The following is a 19,201-nucleotide window of genomic DNA, read 5'->3' as shown; positions in this document are numbered from 1 at the left end:
GAGAGTTGGTGAGTACTGCAAGATAGAGATCTACAGTACTCCATTTCTCTTCTGCCTCATGTTTCTGTTTTCTGTCTGGAGCCTTGTGGCAACAGGCTGATACAGTTTCCTTGCTTGGCTGGGTAGCATCATTATTATGTACAGTATGAAATCCCCTTTTTGAGCATCTGAGAAATGGAGAACTCAAGAGATATCTTCTGAAACTTCTTATGATTGAAGCTCACTCAAAACGTTGTGTACACAGTGTTTTCTATATTTCCTTTATATTCAGTCTTGCTGCTCTGGTACAAGTCAAGCTCTAAGGTTTTCTAAGAAATGCTGATTTAGCTCCCGATGATTCTGTATCTCTAAAAAGTTTGATTGAATGTCCAATATTTCAAACCAATAACTCATTTCAGTAATATCTCACTTGCAGAAAGGCTTGCCTCAAACATGTTACAGTGCTTTATAGATTAGGTGTCTGGGTTTTTGGTATCTTACAAGACTTGTGACCGAGGTTCAGCTAAAATTATTCTTGCATGTGATCAAAAAAGTTTTGCAGTGAAGGACACTAATCAAAATTTGAAGCGATTAGAAATTTTCACATTTGTTCTGTCAAGTTCTGAATCTTCTTCCATTTACTCTGATTTATTCTTTGTTCCCCTCATAGGTGCCTATCTTGTGCCATACTTAATCTTGCTACTGATAATAGGGATTCCACTCTTTTTCTTGGAGCTTGCTGTCGGGCAGAGGATCCGTCGAGGGAGTATTGGTGTGTGGAATTATATCAGCCCCAAACTTGGAGGGATTGGATTTGCAAGCTGTGTGGTAAGTTTTTTAGCACTGTGTTGTTTGCTTTCAGATGTTATGATTTAGACTTGCTGTTTTGCTGCAGGGAAAGCCCATTGATTTATAGCTGGGCATCAAGGTCAGTTTTCAGTGTTTTTGAAGATCTTAGAACTTGAATCGATCCATTTAAACTGTTGCCATATATGTGTCTGTTAAGTCAGTCTGCTTGTATTCTGTGATTCTTTTGAAATTAGGAACTGTGGAACAGAGTACCGTTCTGGAGGAAAAATCCCTGTAACAGTATAGGTGTAACATAACTATGGAGAAAAGTGAAAATTTAGAAAATGTCAGGTACTTTAAGGGGACAAGTCCTTCTCTTCTTCTGATTTAGTTGAATAAAACTAAATTTAGTTAATCAGGTTCATTGACTGATGTAGAGAAATATGCAGAAGTTCAGCAGGCATTATTTTATTTGCTTCATAAATGTAACTTTTTGGTTGTTTTTTTTCCTTCCTACTAGGTATGCTTCTTTGTGGCCCTGTACTACAATGTCATTATTGGATGGAGCCTGTTTTACTTTTCACAGTCTTTTCAGCATCCGTTACCATGGGACCAATGTCCTTTAGTTAAAAATGCATCTCATACCTGTAAGTCTGTGTTAATATAAGGTTCTTAAAAATCATTAAAGTATATAAAATTTGAGGTTTTCAAACAAAAAGGAGAAAAAGTACAATTTAAGAAGATATTTGTGTGAAAAAGTGTTCTATTTGTGTGTTTTTAAGTGTCCTATAAGAGCACTGTTTTCTATGTAAATTAAATTTCTTTGTAAATAGAAATGAGATAATCAGTCCTTTGAGTTTTGCTATAATGAGATAATCTCTTACAGACATATTCTATAACAGCATGAAAAGTTCCTTGTCTTTTGGGTTTGGTTACCTCATAATAGTAGATATTTTGTATTATTATTGCTATTGAAATACGAATTATTTCTTCTTTTCCTTTTTTTTGCAGATTCTAAATTTTCTTTAGTTATTTCTTGTGGGTTTATATACCACTTGAATAAGGAACAACCAGGGATGTTTGAAAAGTTCTGCCTTTTTGTACTGTCTTTTCCAGAGTTGCTTGCTTCAGTTATTATTCAGAAATAGTACTTGTAAATGTTGACACACAGTCAAACTGAATGTATTCCACAAGCTACTGTCCATTAATTGAGCAGCAGTAGTTGTTTATGTACTCTTATCCTTCTTAAATATTAAGACACAGCATGTCAGCCTAAGTTGAGCAGAAGCCATCTGAACTAAGTTTAAAAAAAGAAAACTAATATATTTGATAACATCTTACCGTTTTTAGTAGGTTATTTCAGTGAAGATCTGTAATCTGTGTTAGGTTAGGTTAAAAAGAGTGTATTTTCCCCCTATTTTTCAGGACATGCTTACATGTATGGTTCATTGTTAGGTATAAATAATTTATAAAGATTATTAAGTAATATTTTCTCTGAAGAAATCTTTCTGTTTATGTGTTACGATTCTTGATACACACAGTTTCTTAAAACTGTTTGGTAACATGACTATAACAGAATTACAGTATGATCCAAAGAATCACTTCTGGAATATACATAGCAACTTTCATTAAATATATCTGTGTAGGAACCACTTATTTCCTTTTTTCCTTTTCTCATCACTTTGGTATCATTATGCTATTATTTTATTGTTTATAGTGGTAGTTAAATCCCAGTTTATTTGAGTGTCATATCAAAGGAGACACAACTATTCATTTTCCATATGTCTTCAAATTTGTGTTCATTGCAGAGAGGTAGTTTTCATAGTATGTGCTTAATGGTATCATATGCAGATAATGTAATTTTATTTGTGATAAATGGAATATATTCATCCAAGCCTGCCTACTGTTTAGTTCTGAAGTGAGAAATAAATTCTGCCTTGGAGTAGGTTCAACCATAATGCAGAGGAATACATTGTCCCAAAAGGATATTTTAAAAGATATACCCAGAAGCTTTCACTGATAGCAGTCACTTTTTCTTTTAGACAAAGTCTTAAGACTGTTTTTTGAGTTTAGTTTTTTAATAAATGATGATGGCACAATTAGAAATATTGAGAAGTGATAGAACACTGTTATGAAATATCTCTCCTGAACCCTTTCTTTACTTGCTAACATCTCTTTGACAGTTGTGGAGCCTGAGTGTGAGAAAAGTTCTGCAACCACTTATTACTGGTACAGGGAAGCACTGAATATTTCCAGCTCTCTGTCAGAGAGTGGGGGTTTGAATTGGAAGATGACTGTCTGCTTGCTGGCTGCTTGGGTCATGGTATGCTTAGCCATGATCAAAGGCATTCAGTCTTCAGGCAAAGTGAGTATACTGTTTACCTGCATGTCATTGCTTAATTTTGAGGCATTTCAGGACATTTCTGTTCACCACACTGTCTGTTTACTCTCACGAAATATGTAGGAGCAGGTTAAGTGCTTTGCACTCCTGCATTTGTATAATCTCAAGTAGAAGAATATTAGTAGTTAAGCATTAAAATTCTATCAGTTTTATTGGAAATGGAAATTATTTAGTGGGACTTGAGATCTGAAGAAGAATCATTTTGCTTCTCATCAGCATAGATGTTGCTTGTAACTGTACCTCAGCTTTATTGTGCAGCATAAGTCTCATAAGTGTTTTGAGTGTCTAAGGAAATAAGTTTCCATGTGTACTCACCGTATGACTGCAGTGCATTCACATATGCATGCTTCTGGCATGAACACAGCAGCTTTCCAGGATTCTGGGTTGTTTCTTTTGACTAATGATTTACCATCCCTTTGCATCTGAGTACTGTTAACTTGTCTTCTTTCCTTTGCATGCAGCCAGCTGGATTTGCTGGTGAAAGATTTACTAGATCTGTTGATCTCAGTGGGATTTTCAGAGGAAAAACAATTTGTCCCAATAGCAAAATTCTTGGCACTGACATGGCAATTTCTGTGACCTCCTTGGGGCATTTCAGTTAAAGAAATAAGTAGCAAGTTTAACTAGAGAATCATTTTACTAAGCTTTACAGAATAAATTTTCTTTTCAGTCATGGGTAATGAAATATCAGATTTGATTACTATTTTTTGTTGTTTTGACAGTAAGCATGTGATTGAATTCATTGGTTATGTGCTTTCTATTGATTCTTGGGCCCTTTCCTTCTGAAGACAAAATTAGTTTCTATTCATGCTGCATACCTTTGCCATACCCAATCAAAGTGCTTTTGTAAAGAGAAGCACTTCTCCAACAGTTTATTCTGTCTTTGTTTTCATCTCATTGAATTAATACTGAATTTCCCTGGAAGTCAGAGGTTCTTTATCGGTTAGTGGTAAATAATCAGGCAGTTGTACTGCCTTTGTACAGTACAGAATTTAATTTCTTTTACAATCATGTGATTTTGCCTTCTTCTGCAGAGACAAGGGGAAGGGGAAGTGTTCTGCATATGAGGAAGTGTTCTTAGACCATATGATCATCAATTCAGTAAAATATTCAAAGTATACTGTGCAGTGAATGAACATATTGAAAAGAAACTCCGTGTTAAATGTCATGTTACATTTTTTTCTTGCCTTCTTGTGTTTCAGATCATGTATTTTAGTTCCCTTTTTCCATATGTGGTACTTTTATGCTTTCTGATCAGAGGACTGCTCCTTAATGGGTCAGTGGATGGAATTCGTCACATGTTCACCCCTAAGGTATGTGCTTAATTTCTGTTTGCAGGGTATTGAAGTTTCAGTGGCAATATGACCATTTATGAATGCTGCTCTCATTTAAGCTTATTGTTCTCATAGAGCATTTGGCTGTATTTCTGTTTGCTTAAATTGCAAATTTTTTTTGATCTCAGTGGCACAGTATCAAGCCCTAAAGTCCAAAGGCTCTAGGTGTTCCCAGGGTCTGTAGAGTTACCTTTCTTAGGTGAGGGCTCCCAGAGCTATACATCTCTACAAAGCTAAACAACTGAGAGTGCAATTTAGAGGATTCAGGAAGTTTAGAGAGCTTTAAATACTGAAAGGAGAAGTTTGCCATTTTCTGATATTGAAATGTCTAATTCTGGGTTGTCAGTGCCTTACTTTGCACTTTTATCACGGCATGAATAATTAACTTGTCCCTTTTGGAAAAGAGTGGGTTTTTTCCCTCCTTTTTAGAAAAAACTTAAAGCTGTTTACATAGTAGCCCAAAGTACAGGTGACCTGCATTTAATAGTGATTAATATAAGTACTTGCCACTCAGCTTTCCTTATCAATTTTCTTATGACTTGCCAAGATAGCAGCAGTTCTAAGCATATTATTTTACTGCCAGTATTTTTGCCAGGAACATGCCTTATACAGTTTTAGGTTTTCTAACTATGGAGGTGATAAGGAGTGTTATCAATCACTTGGCTTGAAGATCTAAATACTACCCACACCTATCTCAAATGCTTTGCAACTACATCTATACTATAGGAACAGCATGTTTGAATAGTCAGAGCCATACTCAGGAATTAATAAGTCTGGGCTTCATATTGTATTGTGAAATGGACTTTCCAATGAGTCCACTTCACAATACAGCTGAGAAAAACAGGACTATTATTTCAAAAATGAAAACTAAATAATAACGTAATCAAAATCAATGCACAGAGTGGCTAATGCCAGATGACAGGGTGCTGTCAGTTGTTTTGATTCCAGGTGTTTTGAGTCTGGAGAACTGTCATCCTATGAAAATGACCTTTGTGGTCTCTCACATTGATGCAGTCATGTTCCACTTCACTCACTGTCACCACTTTAGAGAGTCATGCTTGTGCAGAAACTTGCAGGCTGCTCAGGCAAATTTGAGAAACCTGAGGAAGAGAGAAATGTAATGCCTGCTAACGAGAGAAAGTCTAAGCAAAGGTGAAACACAGACCTCTGTAAGATATAATTTGGTTTCTCAACCACAGTGTTAATACTTCCTTTGGCTGGAGAACTACCACTAGATAGTGAGGGAAAATAAATATAAAAACTGCCCTTGAATACCAACACCTCTTCAGTATTCACTATTTCCTCAGTTATACTTAAAAATAGTTGCAGCTGGTGTTTACTTTATGGTTACATTATACCTGATTATACAAATGTTTCAACTGTTCATTTAAATGATATCAAAAGAAAAATTGTTCTTAATTTCTTCTGACAGTTTCCAGTTTTGTATCAAAATTTAAGCTGTGGTTTAAATTTGAAGATAGGAGGCCTGTATGTGATATGTATTATATGTGAATATAAACCTTACAAAATATTTCCATTATAATTTTTTGTACTTGAGCACTAATTTGGACTGTAGGTTCATAGGAGACTACCTGAAGAAATTCAGACCCCCACACCTGTTGTTTCATTCACTCCACTGTGCTAACACTTTATTTGGGCATCCAGGCTCTACAAAGGAATGCTAAACCAATCTAGCATGAAATTTATCCAGGTAGATAGATGTCAGAGGGAGAAGCATCTTTTTGGCCCAATTAGCTGAACAAATGGCCACATTTTGAGCACAGATGATTGCAGGAAATTCCCATCAGTGGGAAAGGATTGGCACACATTGGTGCAGGTGTGAGAGTGCAAGACTAATGCAGAAGGGGAGGATTTCTCTGTTTGGCATGGCTGTTAAAGCAGAAATTCTAAATAAGAAAATTCGTGGAAAACCTAAAGAAAGGTATGTGAAAAGCCCACTTAACTACTGCAGTTAAATTGTAGGATTATATGAAGCTGAAGTACAGAGACTCCAAAATTTCACATACAATACCCAATAGCAAATCAGTCTAGAGTTAATTTTGAAATTTGGGCTACATGCATCCAAAAACATACTACTTCTGATGGTACCAAAGGATATATTATAGGAAGTGAGTAGGGTTTTGGTATTTCAAGCAATTGGAGATTTGTTACAGTTAAGTGTTCCTTGCTCTCCCTCTGGTGGGAAAGCTCTGGCATGACAGTCCCCGAGTTAGAATTACGTGCAGTAGCCACTTGTGCATTGCAATTATAATCTAAATTGTAATCAGGAATATGTTTATTCTCATAAACACCTTTTCCTAATTTTATTGTATTTCAGCTATATATAAGTGAATAAAGGAGATTTCTGCTGCTTATCTATAATAAATATATCTCCATGGGAAGCCGACATTTTATCCAAAATGTTGTAACAATAGCAGATTTTTTTTCCTCAGAGTAAGACAGTCAGTCTGATAATTCTGGCATCTATGCTGATGCTTTTATTTCTATGAATAAACCTAGGGCTTAAAGAAAATAAAAGTCACTTGAATTAATAGAGGCCCTGATTCAGCTTGAGCAAATCTGATGTTTAAATTTGACATGTTCTTCTTTAATGCTTTTTTGTGAACCAGTATCTAGAAGAATTTGAGATAGATGATGACTCATAACTTTGTAAAAACGTGGAGGTTTTTTGAGCAATGCAGTTGATCTGAGTGAGCAATACTGTTAAATTTTTTTATAAGACTTAGTTGCTCCTGTAATACATGACCTATTTAAGAAAGGGTTAAGTTCAAGGCATCTGACTTCAGAGGTTTGACTCAGGCACTATACAGCTTGTGGTGGCAAGTGTTCATTTCACGTATTTCGTTTTGCTTTACTTATTTGCATGTAATAGAATTCCATATAAGCATGTGTATCTCATGTTCACCTTCTTTTTGTACATTTGAAAAGTGACAGCAAGGCAACTTTAATCTTACTCATTGCATTTCTTAAAAGGGTTGATCAATCTAAAATACATCTTAAGTCTAGCAGAAGTCAGTACATATACTGTAAATAAAAAAGTATTGTAAAAAAAACCCCTCTCTTATTTCTCAGTATAACTTGCTGATATTTCAGTTAGATAGCTCCAGTAGTGTCTCATTGTTTGAAACATATGTATAGCATGTTTCTCCTCAATGTTTAGATAATATAAAATAAGTAGAAATTCTGGCCCATAAGTTTGCCAGCTTCAGGGGTTGCATTCAGCTTTCATTTTATCATAATTAAAATACGGTTGTAGTGGAGTATTAGCATTTTTATGATGTAGTGTTTATTCTGTTGTTTTTTTCATATAATAGAAATGCATTTTGTAGCTGACATATATTATATCTAATTTCAAACAGCTTGAAATAATGCTGGAGCCCAAGGTCTGGAGAGAAGCTGCTACTCAGGTGTTCTTTGCCTTAGGGCTTGGATTTGGTGGAGTCATTGCCTTTTCAAGCTACAACAAGAGAGACAACAACTGCCATTTTGATGCTGTACTGGTGTCCTTCATCAATTTTTTCACTTCTGTGCTGGCAACTTTGGTGGTGTTTGCAGTTCTGGGCTTCAAAGCCAATATCATAAATGAAAAATGTGTTACCCAGTATGAATATCCATTTCCTTTTTTAAAATTATTTTTACGGTTTATTTCATTTATGAATTAACACAGACCACTGAGTTTGTTCTCTCTGTTCTATTGTGTTTTACAGAAATTCAGAGAAGATTTTAAAACTTCTGAAAATGGGCAATCTCAGCCAAGATATGATCCCACATCATATCAATTTCTCAAGCATTACAGCAGAAGATTACAATTTAGTTTATGACATTATACAGAAAGTCAAAGAAGAACAGTTTGATTCTCTTGGTCTGAAATCTTGTCAAATTGAAGATGAACTTGACAAGGTGAGATTCAGTCTTGAATACAGAGATTAGGAAGAGATGAATATTTGCAACCATGAAGTGAGCTGTGACATGTACCTACATGGAGTGTCAGTACCTGTGAGCTGTGCACCTATAAAGACCTGGATGGAAACATGGTTGATTCCAGCTCACTTGAGGACTTTTGGGTCTGATGTCTTAATACAGTCTTCACTGATTTATAATATATTTTGGTCATTAAATCATTCTTCTCAAGAGGTGATAAGTTTTTTAAGCTCTGTTTTTCAGAAGAACTGAGCATAAGAGTTTTTCCAAAGACTAAACAGAGGTGTTACCTATTCAATGTCTCAGAGTGCAATTTATATTTATATAATTATATTTATTTATATAATAATATTTATATAATTTATTTATATATAATAATTGTATCTTAGTGTTAAGATACAATTATTAGATATAAATACTACTTCACTAAAACAAAAAATTATCTGCTTAGGTAGTTGTTTAATGAGTATCATCCTGTTTTTAAATCTTTCAGTAAGCCAAATCTGTAACAGAAATTATAGTTTTCTAGCTTTAGACAGGCAATTGCAGATTGAAGCACTGACTTCTATATAGTTGCACCAGCATCTGAAGATAAAATATGAAATTGGTGACTTAGACTTCTAAGGTTTCTATACTATGGCTGCTGTTTAGATTTGAAAAAAAAGTATAGAAATTAAATCCTTTATATGTTTACTGGAGAATGCAGAGTGTATTTTGTAACTGTCCTGTATAGTAGCTGTCATGCAGAATTATCATTGAAGGAGAGAAAGAAGTTCTGATTGGACAAGAGAGGAAAATTCTTCATAATGAGCGCAGTCAGCCCTCAGACCAATCTCTCAGTGGACGTGGTGCTTTCCACGTCATGGGACATTTTTGAGGTTCAGCTGGACAGGGTGCTGGACCATCGTGTTTAGACTGCTTTTGCCAAGAAGTCTGGACCAGATGATCCATGAGACACCTTCAAACCTCATAGCTTTCTATGAAAGAAATGTGTTCATTCTAATCAACTTACAAATTCTCATGTTTCAGTAAATAGTATTAATTGGAAGAATTATGTATTAGATAGCAATTTCCCTCTCTGCCTTCAAGAGGCAATCAATGACACCATATGAACACAAAGTCAGACTTGTCAGGCTGTCACACTACCAAAAAACCAAAAAAAATTCATGAATAATGATATAATTTTTTTTTCCTCACTGACAGGCAGTTCAAGGAACTGGTTTAGCTTTTATTGCATTTACAGAAGCAATGACCCACTTCCCTGCTTCTCCCTTCTGGTCAGTCATGTTCTTTCTCATGTTAGTAAATTTGGGACTTGGAAGTATGTTTGGAACCATTGAAGGCATTATCACGCCCATTGTTGATACCTTCAAGGTCAGGAAAGAAATTCTTACTGGTGAGTTACACAAACATTCTTTTCTCCATAGAGCAGTAAACGAAATTATTTTTGGCACTATGTTTTTTGGTTTTTTTTTTCTTTTTTTGGACATGAAGGTTTACAGAGCAGTAAATCGCTGTGTTCCAGACTGTACTTCCATGCACAGGCACGTTAATATCTGCAAATAAAACCTTTTTTCCTGAATGTTATAGTAGCATAAACACCCTAAAACTTAAATTTTAATTCAATTTCTGTTACAAGTTACAATGGTCGGTCCTTTTGGGCTCTTTCAGAATGCTTTCCATTCCATCCCGTGTCACACATTGGAGAAACAAATGAAAAGGGGAGAGTGAAAATACATTGCAAATTACTACAAATTATTCCTGAGTAGGCCAGATGAAATCTTAATTTATAATTAATTTTTATTATGTTAAAATCAGTACAGTAACTCTCTAGAGAAACATATTTTTCCCTGTTAAATGTTTATAAAGTCTTAAACAAGACGTCTAGTTGTTTTGTTTGGTTTTTTTTTATTATTTAAATGCCCTAAGTTACTTGTTTGGGGCTTTTTAAATTACTTAAATGCCCTAAGTTATTTGAGGTGTAGCACGTTCACATAGCCTTGACTTGTAGGGATTTCTCTTTTTTGTATAAAGCACCACCAAAGGTGTGAAAGTTAGGTTTCTGAAAACCTTCAGCAAGAGATTTGATGTGTTATGCACAAATTCAGCTTTCCTATCAATGCCTATAAAAGGTGGGATAGAAAATAAATTTTAAAAAATGGCACTTTAACATTGGCTAACTCTATGAAGAAAATAATAAACTTTATGAGAGAAATAATAGTACATTTTATGAGAGTTAACCCCTGATGTAGCAGAGCAACTGCTTTTTTCCCCAGTTGCTTTCCTTACTTTACTGAGATAACAAGTAATTTTTGATAGGTAAAAAAAATCAAATTCTTAAAAAAAGATAAATCCACTGATTTTTCAGAAGTCCTAAGTTACTGAGCCCTTTTTGGTCTGTTTGGTTTTTTTTTTAATTGGGTCTTAACTTCTTGCTGAATAACCAGTACAACAATTAGAATTAGCTGTTCTTCCTAAGTATGTGTGCAAGTACCATGATTTGTAGTCATTACACTGGAGTAATGGAGCATTTTACAGTAATTCCTTGTTACTCTCTTAGACAAAAAAAATAATTAAGATAAAGAAACATTCAAGAGCTGTCTTTCTCTTGTAACTTTTTAAAGTGATGTGCATGCATGATTTTAGTTAAACTCAGTTGTACTCAAAAGATTACAACTTGGTGTGCTATCCTGTTAATTAACAGAAAAAAATTGAAATATCTGGATTATTTTTCATGCAGTACTAGTGGTATTTTAGAAGGATTATAGCTGCAATAGATTTTGTGCTTACAAGACAGAACCTTTCAACTTTTACAGGATTGTTAGTACCTTTGCAACTCTTCGAGTTCAGAGAAACCAACTCAAATGCTTTAATTTATTTTGCATTTAACAATGCCTCATGCTGATTGATGGAAAGTCCATAAAGACATTATAGTAGTAGTTCCTACAAGGTTCAAGACTTCTACCATAGTATTTGAAACAGTTTTATTGTCTTACATTAAGTACTATAATCAATAATAATCAAATGTTTTGGATTCATACAATGGGTGTATTCTATAAAGATATTTTATATTTTGACCCAGATTAATTTCACCTAATTTTGGACTACTTAGATGCATCCTTAGCCTAAGTTCTCTGAGAAAAAAAAAAGAGCACTTAAAACTGTAAGAATCAGTCTTACTGATGCTCAGCCTACAACTGATCCCATGATTTATTGAAATTTGACTTACCCAAGCATTAAGTCCTGTTGCTGACAAATTTAGTTGGAGAAAATTACATTGATATCCATTATGCAGGATCAGCCATTCATCAGAAATATATTTTGGGTTGTCCCTAAAGAAGGGACAGAAATGTTGTTTAATGTACAAATACATTTAGACAGATCTAATAGAACTTTATGCCATTAATGATCTTCTAGGAGCAGTCTCTTCAGCCTTTGTATTTTTTAGAATCATAGAAACTTCTTCCTATTATTTTTTCTCCATATTTTCACTTCTAAGTTATTTTCGCTTCTGAATTCCAAAAGTTGAGCTGGTGACCAGTTAACATGATGTGTGATGTTTTGCCTACTGGTTTATTTTACCTCTGCATTTACATTACGTTTAGTGAGAAATAGTCACTTGATTAATCTCTGTTGATTAATCTCTTAATCAGGACTGCTGTGATATGGGGATTCTAGTAATTCTAATTTCATAATTCTCTGTTTTGTAGGAAAGAGGTAGGATAATTAATATTCTTAAAATTGAGAGTCCCTAAACAGTAGAATGTTACTGACTTGACTTTTGTGAAATAATGTGTTAGTTCCTCCTTGTCTATGGAACTTTGTAGTTGTAGCTCACATTTCTGTCCTTTATTCCAGTCATCTGCTGCTTGGTAGCATTTTTTATTGGCCTGATCTTTGTGCAGCGCTCTGGAAATTATTTTGTGACAATGTTTGATGACTACTCAGCTACTCTGCCCCTGCTTATCGTGGTCATTTTGGAGAATATTGCCGTCATCCGAATTTATGGAATAGACAAGTAAGTGAAGGAAATGTATCTCCCTGTCCACATCAACACCATTCTTTACAATAATTATTGCTATTTTAATTATATTGTATGAAGCGTCTGCATTTTACACAGGAATACAAGTAATTAGAAAGCATGACAGTCTGGTCCAGAATCTAGTCTCTTACTAAGAACAGGTTTGGAGCAAGATACACTACATCAGAACAGTGTACTGAAACCCAAAGAATAATTGCAAGAGGTCCAAAAACAAGAGAATGCAGCAAAAGAGACAAAATTAGAAACTTAGAAAGGCAGCTAGATAGAAAAGTATAGGGAATTTGTATTAACAAAGACATCAAGAAGATTTCATAAATAACCGTGGTGTAAGCAACAGATGAGGATGAGTATTTCAATGCAATATTCAGGCAGCCTGAGAAAGAAACAAAGCAAGCTCTAATGGCAGGAAAAAGAAAAAAGTTTCAATTTAAGTTTAAAGTTTCAATTGAGTTTGGGGTGTTATAGCAATTAATTTTTCTTTGCATTAGTTGTGAGAGAGGAGATGACAGCAAAAACAGGGTCAAAGCTTACTTGGAAGCAGCACAGCTGACAATGAAGTCAAGTGACCTGTTAGGGATGGATGAAGAGGAATGACCATAAATCCCATTTTTTTTGATTTTTGTTAAATTCATTTTATGTCTAAAATCAGCAGAATGTGTTCAGTAAGTGAGATCAGTATATGCCATGCTTAAGGAATAGAAGGGTTTGTATCAAAAATAACTTATTCCATGCACAGGTTAAACAGAACATGCTGTACTAACATGTTGTAGTAATTAAAATGTTTGTAATTCCTTTGCATGAAGAAAAAGTGTGACATAGAATGAGTGGGGTTTCATTTGACTTTTCACTTGTCTGATCTGAGTAACCAGCAATCATTTATCATAATAAAACAAAACTATAAGAAAATTTAATTTTATGTTTTCAGACATTGTTTCTGGACTATGCAAGTAGTACTTGGTCTGCTTGCTTGCTCAGGGAGAATTCCAACTTGGACCACATGTATAATCCTATAATTGATCATTTAGATATAAAAATGCCACATAGATTATTTTACACATGCAACCAAAAGATAAAACAGATGACCTGGTTATAAGGTTTGTAATGTCCAAGCTCCACTGTGAATAGAAGTAGATATGCCAAAAGTCAGCAGCTGACCTGTGAGGAGGTTGATGTTAAGGCATAGCTAAAATTTGGTAATCCTTTGCTTATGACTCACAGTGCAGGCAATTCATGTTTTCAGAAGGGATTCTGACAGGACACAGAGAAAAGTTAACAGCCAAGTTTCTAATTTATAATGACCACCCGAGTATTCCCTCTGCAGTATTCCTAGTTTCTTCTGATGTATGTTTCTGCAGAAACCTAGCAATTCAGTTTGCAAAAAATGTCAGTATCAACAGCCTCAGGCTGCCATTGGCTGTGATAGTACCAAGGGTTCCCTATAGATAAAGTTCTGTATGAATGTCTAATTATTAGACATTAAATCTTTGATCAGACAGTAGTAAACCAAAGCATAGCATCCAAAGTGTGCTATAGAAAAGAGACAACGTGTGAATTTCTGTAGCCAAGAAGTAAAATCTCCCACACTGTAATCAGTGCTATAAGGAGCTTCAGCTAAAGGAGACTTTGAGAAGAGGATGAGTAGGATGGAGACAATAGAAGACTACCTTTAAGTAAGGATAACAGATTCATGTTTAACTGGTAGAAGAACTGGAGATCTCAGAAAGAGAAGGCTACCTATAGAGGGTACAATCCATTTGTAAATTCAGCTTCCTTTTAATGATGTGTTTTATTTCAGCGTAAACAAACAATAGAATGCCTCAAGCTGTGCAGTTAAGTTTTTTTTCTGAGAGCTTACATGACAGAAGCTTAAAATGTGTAAAAAAAAAATAAATTGGAAAGCATCCTTCTATAAGAGCTTTTTTGAGATGCACATTTCAAAAGGGAGTGGGACCACAAGGGAGTTAAACCAATCATTGCTTGTGCACACTCCAAAAGAATTATTTCTAAAATCATTCTTTGTTTCTGCTGGCTCTGGAACCATGTACTCCATCATGAGTATGAAAATAGGAGTTTTGTTCATGTCTTAACTTAAAATTTTGAGGAGAAAGGTAGCAGTTTTATAGCTTGGAAGAGTTTTATTTCAGCAGCTTATATGATGCAAACCATAGCTTGTGCATAAAGTTGGTTTCTTTTAGACTGCAGCACATGTGTGGGTTCAAAATTAATGTTACACATCTGTAAGATGTGCTGGTAAACAACCCAGTAGACAATAGAAGAAAATGTAAAAAAGAATCTTCTAAAAGAAATGTGAGTTTAAATATCTTCCAGCACAGTCCAGCAAGCAGCTTACTAAATCACTGTAGTGTGCAGGGATTCCTTTTGTTCGTCTGGTCTGAACTACTAGTATAAGCTCTATTTATTCAGCCCATCAAGTAATTTAAACTATACCTATTTCTATATTACATTTTTTCCAGTGTGTTGATTCCCTCAGGTTGAGTGCTGTGTATTGATTATAGTGATCAAAATCTCTGTGTCTACACTAACAATAACTTTTTAATCCATTCACAGATTTATGGAAGACCTGAAGGATATGCTGGGGTTTTCTCCAAGCCAGTATTATTACTACATGTGGAAGTATGTTTCACCCTTTGTATTGTTATGTTTGCTGGTAGCTAGCATTGTCCAAATGGGATTGAGTCCTCCTGGTTACAATGCTTGGATTGAGGATACGGTATGTATATAGTATGTATGTGTATATGTAGGGTTTGTATTTATGTATGATACCATCAGCATCATCATTGTGATCATATCTGAAGCATTTGAAGCACATGAGCAGACAAAAAAGTTACAATTAGAAATTCAAAATCAGCATAAATAATGACATGATTGCTTTTATCTCAAGTAACTTTGATGTAAAACAAACAGTTTTTTAATTTTAAGTAGCTCTGCTTTAAAATATAACTGATTGACACAAACCTGTATGCTCTGGGTGACTTATTTCCTAACGTATGATAAAGAAATTCATAATCATGGGAGAGGTTGTTCACATTCATTAAGTCATATTTTACTGCAGAAAACAGTTGATAACTGCATAAATAATTTCAGATATCACATCAGGTTTTTTTATGTGTCATAATTTTTTCCCTTTGGGAACACATATCACAGTGTAGCAGCTGTATTAAAACCTGGCTCTGATAAGAACTTGTCTTGGTGAGCGTCAAGACAGTTCTGAGCTTCGACTTCAAAAAGAGATTTTAGTCAAGGGAACTCTGAAGACTTCGGCTAGTTGTAGGCCCATGAGCCCTCAGCTGTTTCTACAGGCTTTTTATGCAAAGCAGGCAGAGAGAAAATGTCAGAGACATTCATCTAACGAAACTTTCCCAAATTAGCCGGGGGGAAAGTCACAGCAAAGACAGGTAAAGGATAAACACAGGAGATTGGCTTTACTATTGATAGTATGCCTGCTTCTACCCAGACAGCTACATGATTCTCAGAAAAATGCTCTTGTCACATTTGAGTCTTTAGAAAGAGAGATACCTTAGAATACCAAACATGCCATTCCTTTCCACATACAAAGTCAGGCAAGCAGAGCCTGTTGGCTGTTGATGCCTGGATGCAGTAGAGGTGGGGGTATAATAGTGCCCCAGCATTACAGTTTACCTGATATTTATGCAAAGTGCAGTAACTGAGATGGTTCCTGTCTAGACCAACTATTAGCCTATGGAACAGGGGCTAATTTTCCAGGCATAGTTACAGATAACCACTGCACACTTGTCTGTTCTGGACATCCTTTAAAGGATCAGGAAGCTACAGAGGAATGTAGCAGAAAGCCTAAAGTGAAAATCTTCATTTGTGTGCTGCTGAAGTGCTCTCAAAAACTGTTCAACAGTGTTTTAGTCCTGCTCACTGGCTGAAAGATAGCAATCCTGCATCTCCATGGCTCTTCAAATCTGAGATCCGTAGTGGTGCCCACACTGAGTGCCGTGGAGTTTTCTGCTTGAAAATTGCAGACCTCAATGAGGACTGCAGGTTTTTGTTATTTTTCTGGTAAAGATGTATTAATAATTTTTCTGATGTGTTTCTCAGGCAACGGAAGAGTTCCACAGCTATCCAACATGGGGAATGATTGTCTGTATATCTTTGATGGTGTTGGCCATACTGCCAGTCCCAATAGTCTTCATGGTACGCCGTTGCAACCTTATTGATGACAGTTCTGGTAGTTTGGCATCTGTATCCTACAAAAGAGGTCGGATAATAAAGGAACCTGTTAATCTGGAGGGAGATAATACAAGTCTGATTCATGGGAAGAGTCCAAGTGAAGTGCCATCTCCAAATTTCGGCAAAAACATATATCGAAAACAGACTGGCTCGCCGACTCTGGACACGGCTCCAAACGGGCGTTATGGTATTGGCTACCTGATGGCAGATATGCCTGACATGCCAGAGTCTGATTTGTAACCACAGAACAAAAAAAGTGCTGTGTTTCTTCTCTCACTGATCGCGGCCCTGCTGTGAGAAGTGGTCAGCGTCACTTGCTAGGGTGCGATCTCACGTGCTCCACAGTGACAGTCTTTAAAATGTCATGATAGTACGTACTGGTTGAGAAAATTCTGAGTTTTTATTTGCACTGAAGGAAAGATTCAATTGCAATGGCAGCCTACATCTGCCAGAATAGCCAAGAATTTGATTTTTAAATTAACTTCTAAATTTAAAGCTTTCTATTTCTGAAGCCCAGGTCTCACTCAAATGATAAAATATTTCTGACGTTATATCATTGAAAATCAATTTCTTTCTGCTGAATTTCAGGTTGACTCCCAAGTATTAATGGTGAGCTCAGTAGCAGTTCACCAAACCTGTGTTTGTGTAAACACCTGTATATACCTTATGTAGATATGCTGTACTTATTTTATTAGCACTGATAATTACTTAGGCTATTAGCTGAGTAAAAAACAAACCTGCAAACTATTTTCTTATGTAATAGCTGTATAGAGCAATAGTATTAGAAAATCAAGGAGTAGACTTATAGGAAGGCGATCAAAGATTCCCTGTTCACTGGGGACTGCGTAAACTGTGGCTGTATATTTTGTGTAAAATATTTGCTTTTTCAGTGTGAAAACAATGTTAGAGTGAGTCACTCCAAGAATCTTAAGGATTGTGCAGATTCTGCATTTTTTTCTATGCTGTGTGCCTAAAAAAGACCTTGATATTTATTGTGGTTACAAGATTACATATATATTATATTTATATAATATACTTGTAATGTAAATATGTATATTATTCTGTATGTAATCGTTTCAAAAGTTGAAGCAAATGGCTTTTTTAATTAGTCTCCTTCAGTTTTGCTTCTGTTTTATGCAGATAATTTTTTTTCAGTCAGTAATTGTTAAGAACTGTATGGCATTACATTTTAACCAATGAATAAAGAGATTGATAAGGTATTTCTCTGTGGTATCCTAATACACTTACTATAACACAGCCTGTTTTTTCCTCATCTGCACTACCTGAAAGAATGATATTTCCTAGATGAATAGAGATGCTAAAAGAACTTGAAAACAAAAAATCAGTCAAAATAAACTTTTGGACAAGGCCGTTACTGTGAGTACAGGAGGTGATGTAGCTTTGTAAACTGGCAGGATACACTGGAAGCTGGTACATGATCTACTCCTTACCCCGAAGTGTTTTAAAATTAGGCATAAATTATGACTTTTCTACCTCTACTAAGCAAAGGGAAGAACTTGCTTACATTGTCCCAGCATCAAAGAACTAGATGAATTTATTTGAGGTAAATGCAAGTCTCTGAAACTCTGTGTCTCAAGACCACAGTTTGTGCATGTCAGTATGGAAAAGCTATGACAAATAAATGGAAAGAAGCAAAATGTTAAACCAAAACACTTTAGCAACTTGATAAAATTCCTTATGGATAACTCTTCTGTCACAGGAGAATAAACTCAGATAATTTCCCACTTTTAACCTGAAAGCTTTTGAAATCATTTCCAATCATCAGAAAGTTGAACTAGAAGCATTAGCTGACAAAAAGCTATATTTAATTATCAGGCTTATTTTACATGTGATAGAAATTGTGCACATAAAGAAGCATTTAAAGAAGTACTCTAAAATGCATGTATTGGAACGTAGGGGTAGAGTTTGCATAATTTAAGCAGATTGTTCTTTGATAACTGATGTATTGGCAACATTAGCGTGTGTGTAATGTCTCACCATTAGAGACAGCAAGCATGTACAAAATAATCCTGTTGTGGCAGAGCAGCAGCAAATTTCCACCATCATAACACATGAGGTTTCTACCATGACTCTTTGAGGTAGTTGCCATGCATCACTCTGTACCCAGTTCACAGAGGGCAGAACTCTTTTCTTACAGATGAGTTACCTGCACTGACACATGCTTTTACTTTTATAAACCTTAGTTTTCAATGGTCAAATGTTTGCTGCTACAGAAGAGCTCTTAAAATGAATGTGAGCAAGATCTTACTATTAAGGTGCAACAGCTACTTCTGTTTAATGCATCACAAAGGGGACTAATCCTGCTTTAGCCAACTGCTGAAGATCATTCTGACTAGAATATATGTCTGCCCTTTTGCCCTTTACTTCAACACTTTTTATAAGTATTAAGACTTTCCACTCATTTAAACCATTAGTTCTCAGTTGGTTGCTTCCTATTAACTCCAATTAGCACATGACCTGAGCTGCATGAAATGT

General features: G+C 35.3%; 1 protein-coding gene across 1 annotated transcript in view; it reads left to right on the top strand.

Moving 5' to 3' along the window:
- The window catches only part of SLC6A15 (solute carrier family 6 member 15), a 37,147-nt gene extending 19,222 nt beyond the window's left edge, over positions 1-17,925 (top strand). Inside the window, exons 3-12 of the mRNA XM_059473198.1 lie at positions 650-807; positions 1,289-1,415; positions 2,952-3,133; positions 4,372-4,482; positions 7,884-8,125; positions 8,232-8,424; positions 9,649-9,841; positions 12,304-12,463; positions 15,056-15,218; positions 16,574-17,925. Of these exons, the coding sequence (XP_059329181.1) occupies positions 650-807; positions 1,289-1,415; positions 2,952-3,133; positions 4,372-4,482; positions 7,884-8,125; positions 8,232-8,424; positions 9,649-9,841; positions 12,304-12,463; positions 15,056-15,218; positions 16,574-16,945 (1,901 nt within the window). The 3' untranslated portion in view covers positions 16,946-17,925. The remainder of the gene's footprint in view (positions 1-649; positions 808-1,288; positions 1,416-2,951; positions 3,134-4,371; positions 4,483-7,883; positions 8,126-8,231; positions 8,425-9,648; positions 9,842-12,303; positions 12,464-15,055; positions 15,219-16,573) is intronic.
- Positions 17,926-19,201: the final 1,276 nt, after the last annotated feature.

The sequence above is a fragment of the Ammospiza nelsoni genome, chromosome 5, assembly GCF_027579445.1.
Source record: "Ammospiza nelsoni isolate bAmmNel1 chromosome 5, bAmmNel1.pri, whole genome shotgun sequence".
Taxonomy (NCBI): Eukaryota; Metazoa; Chordata; class Aves; order Passeriformes; family Passerellidae; genus Ammospiza; species Ammospiza nelsoni.
The sequence above is the reverse complement of the archived record's forward strand: the minus strand, read 5'-3'. Positions and strand labels throughout refer to the sequence as shown.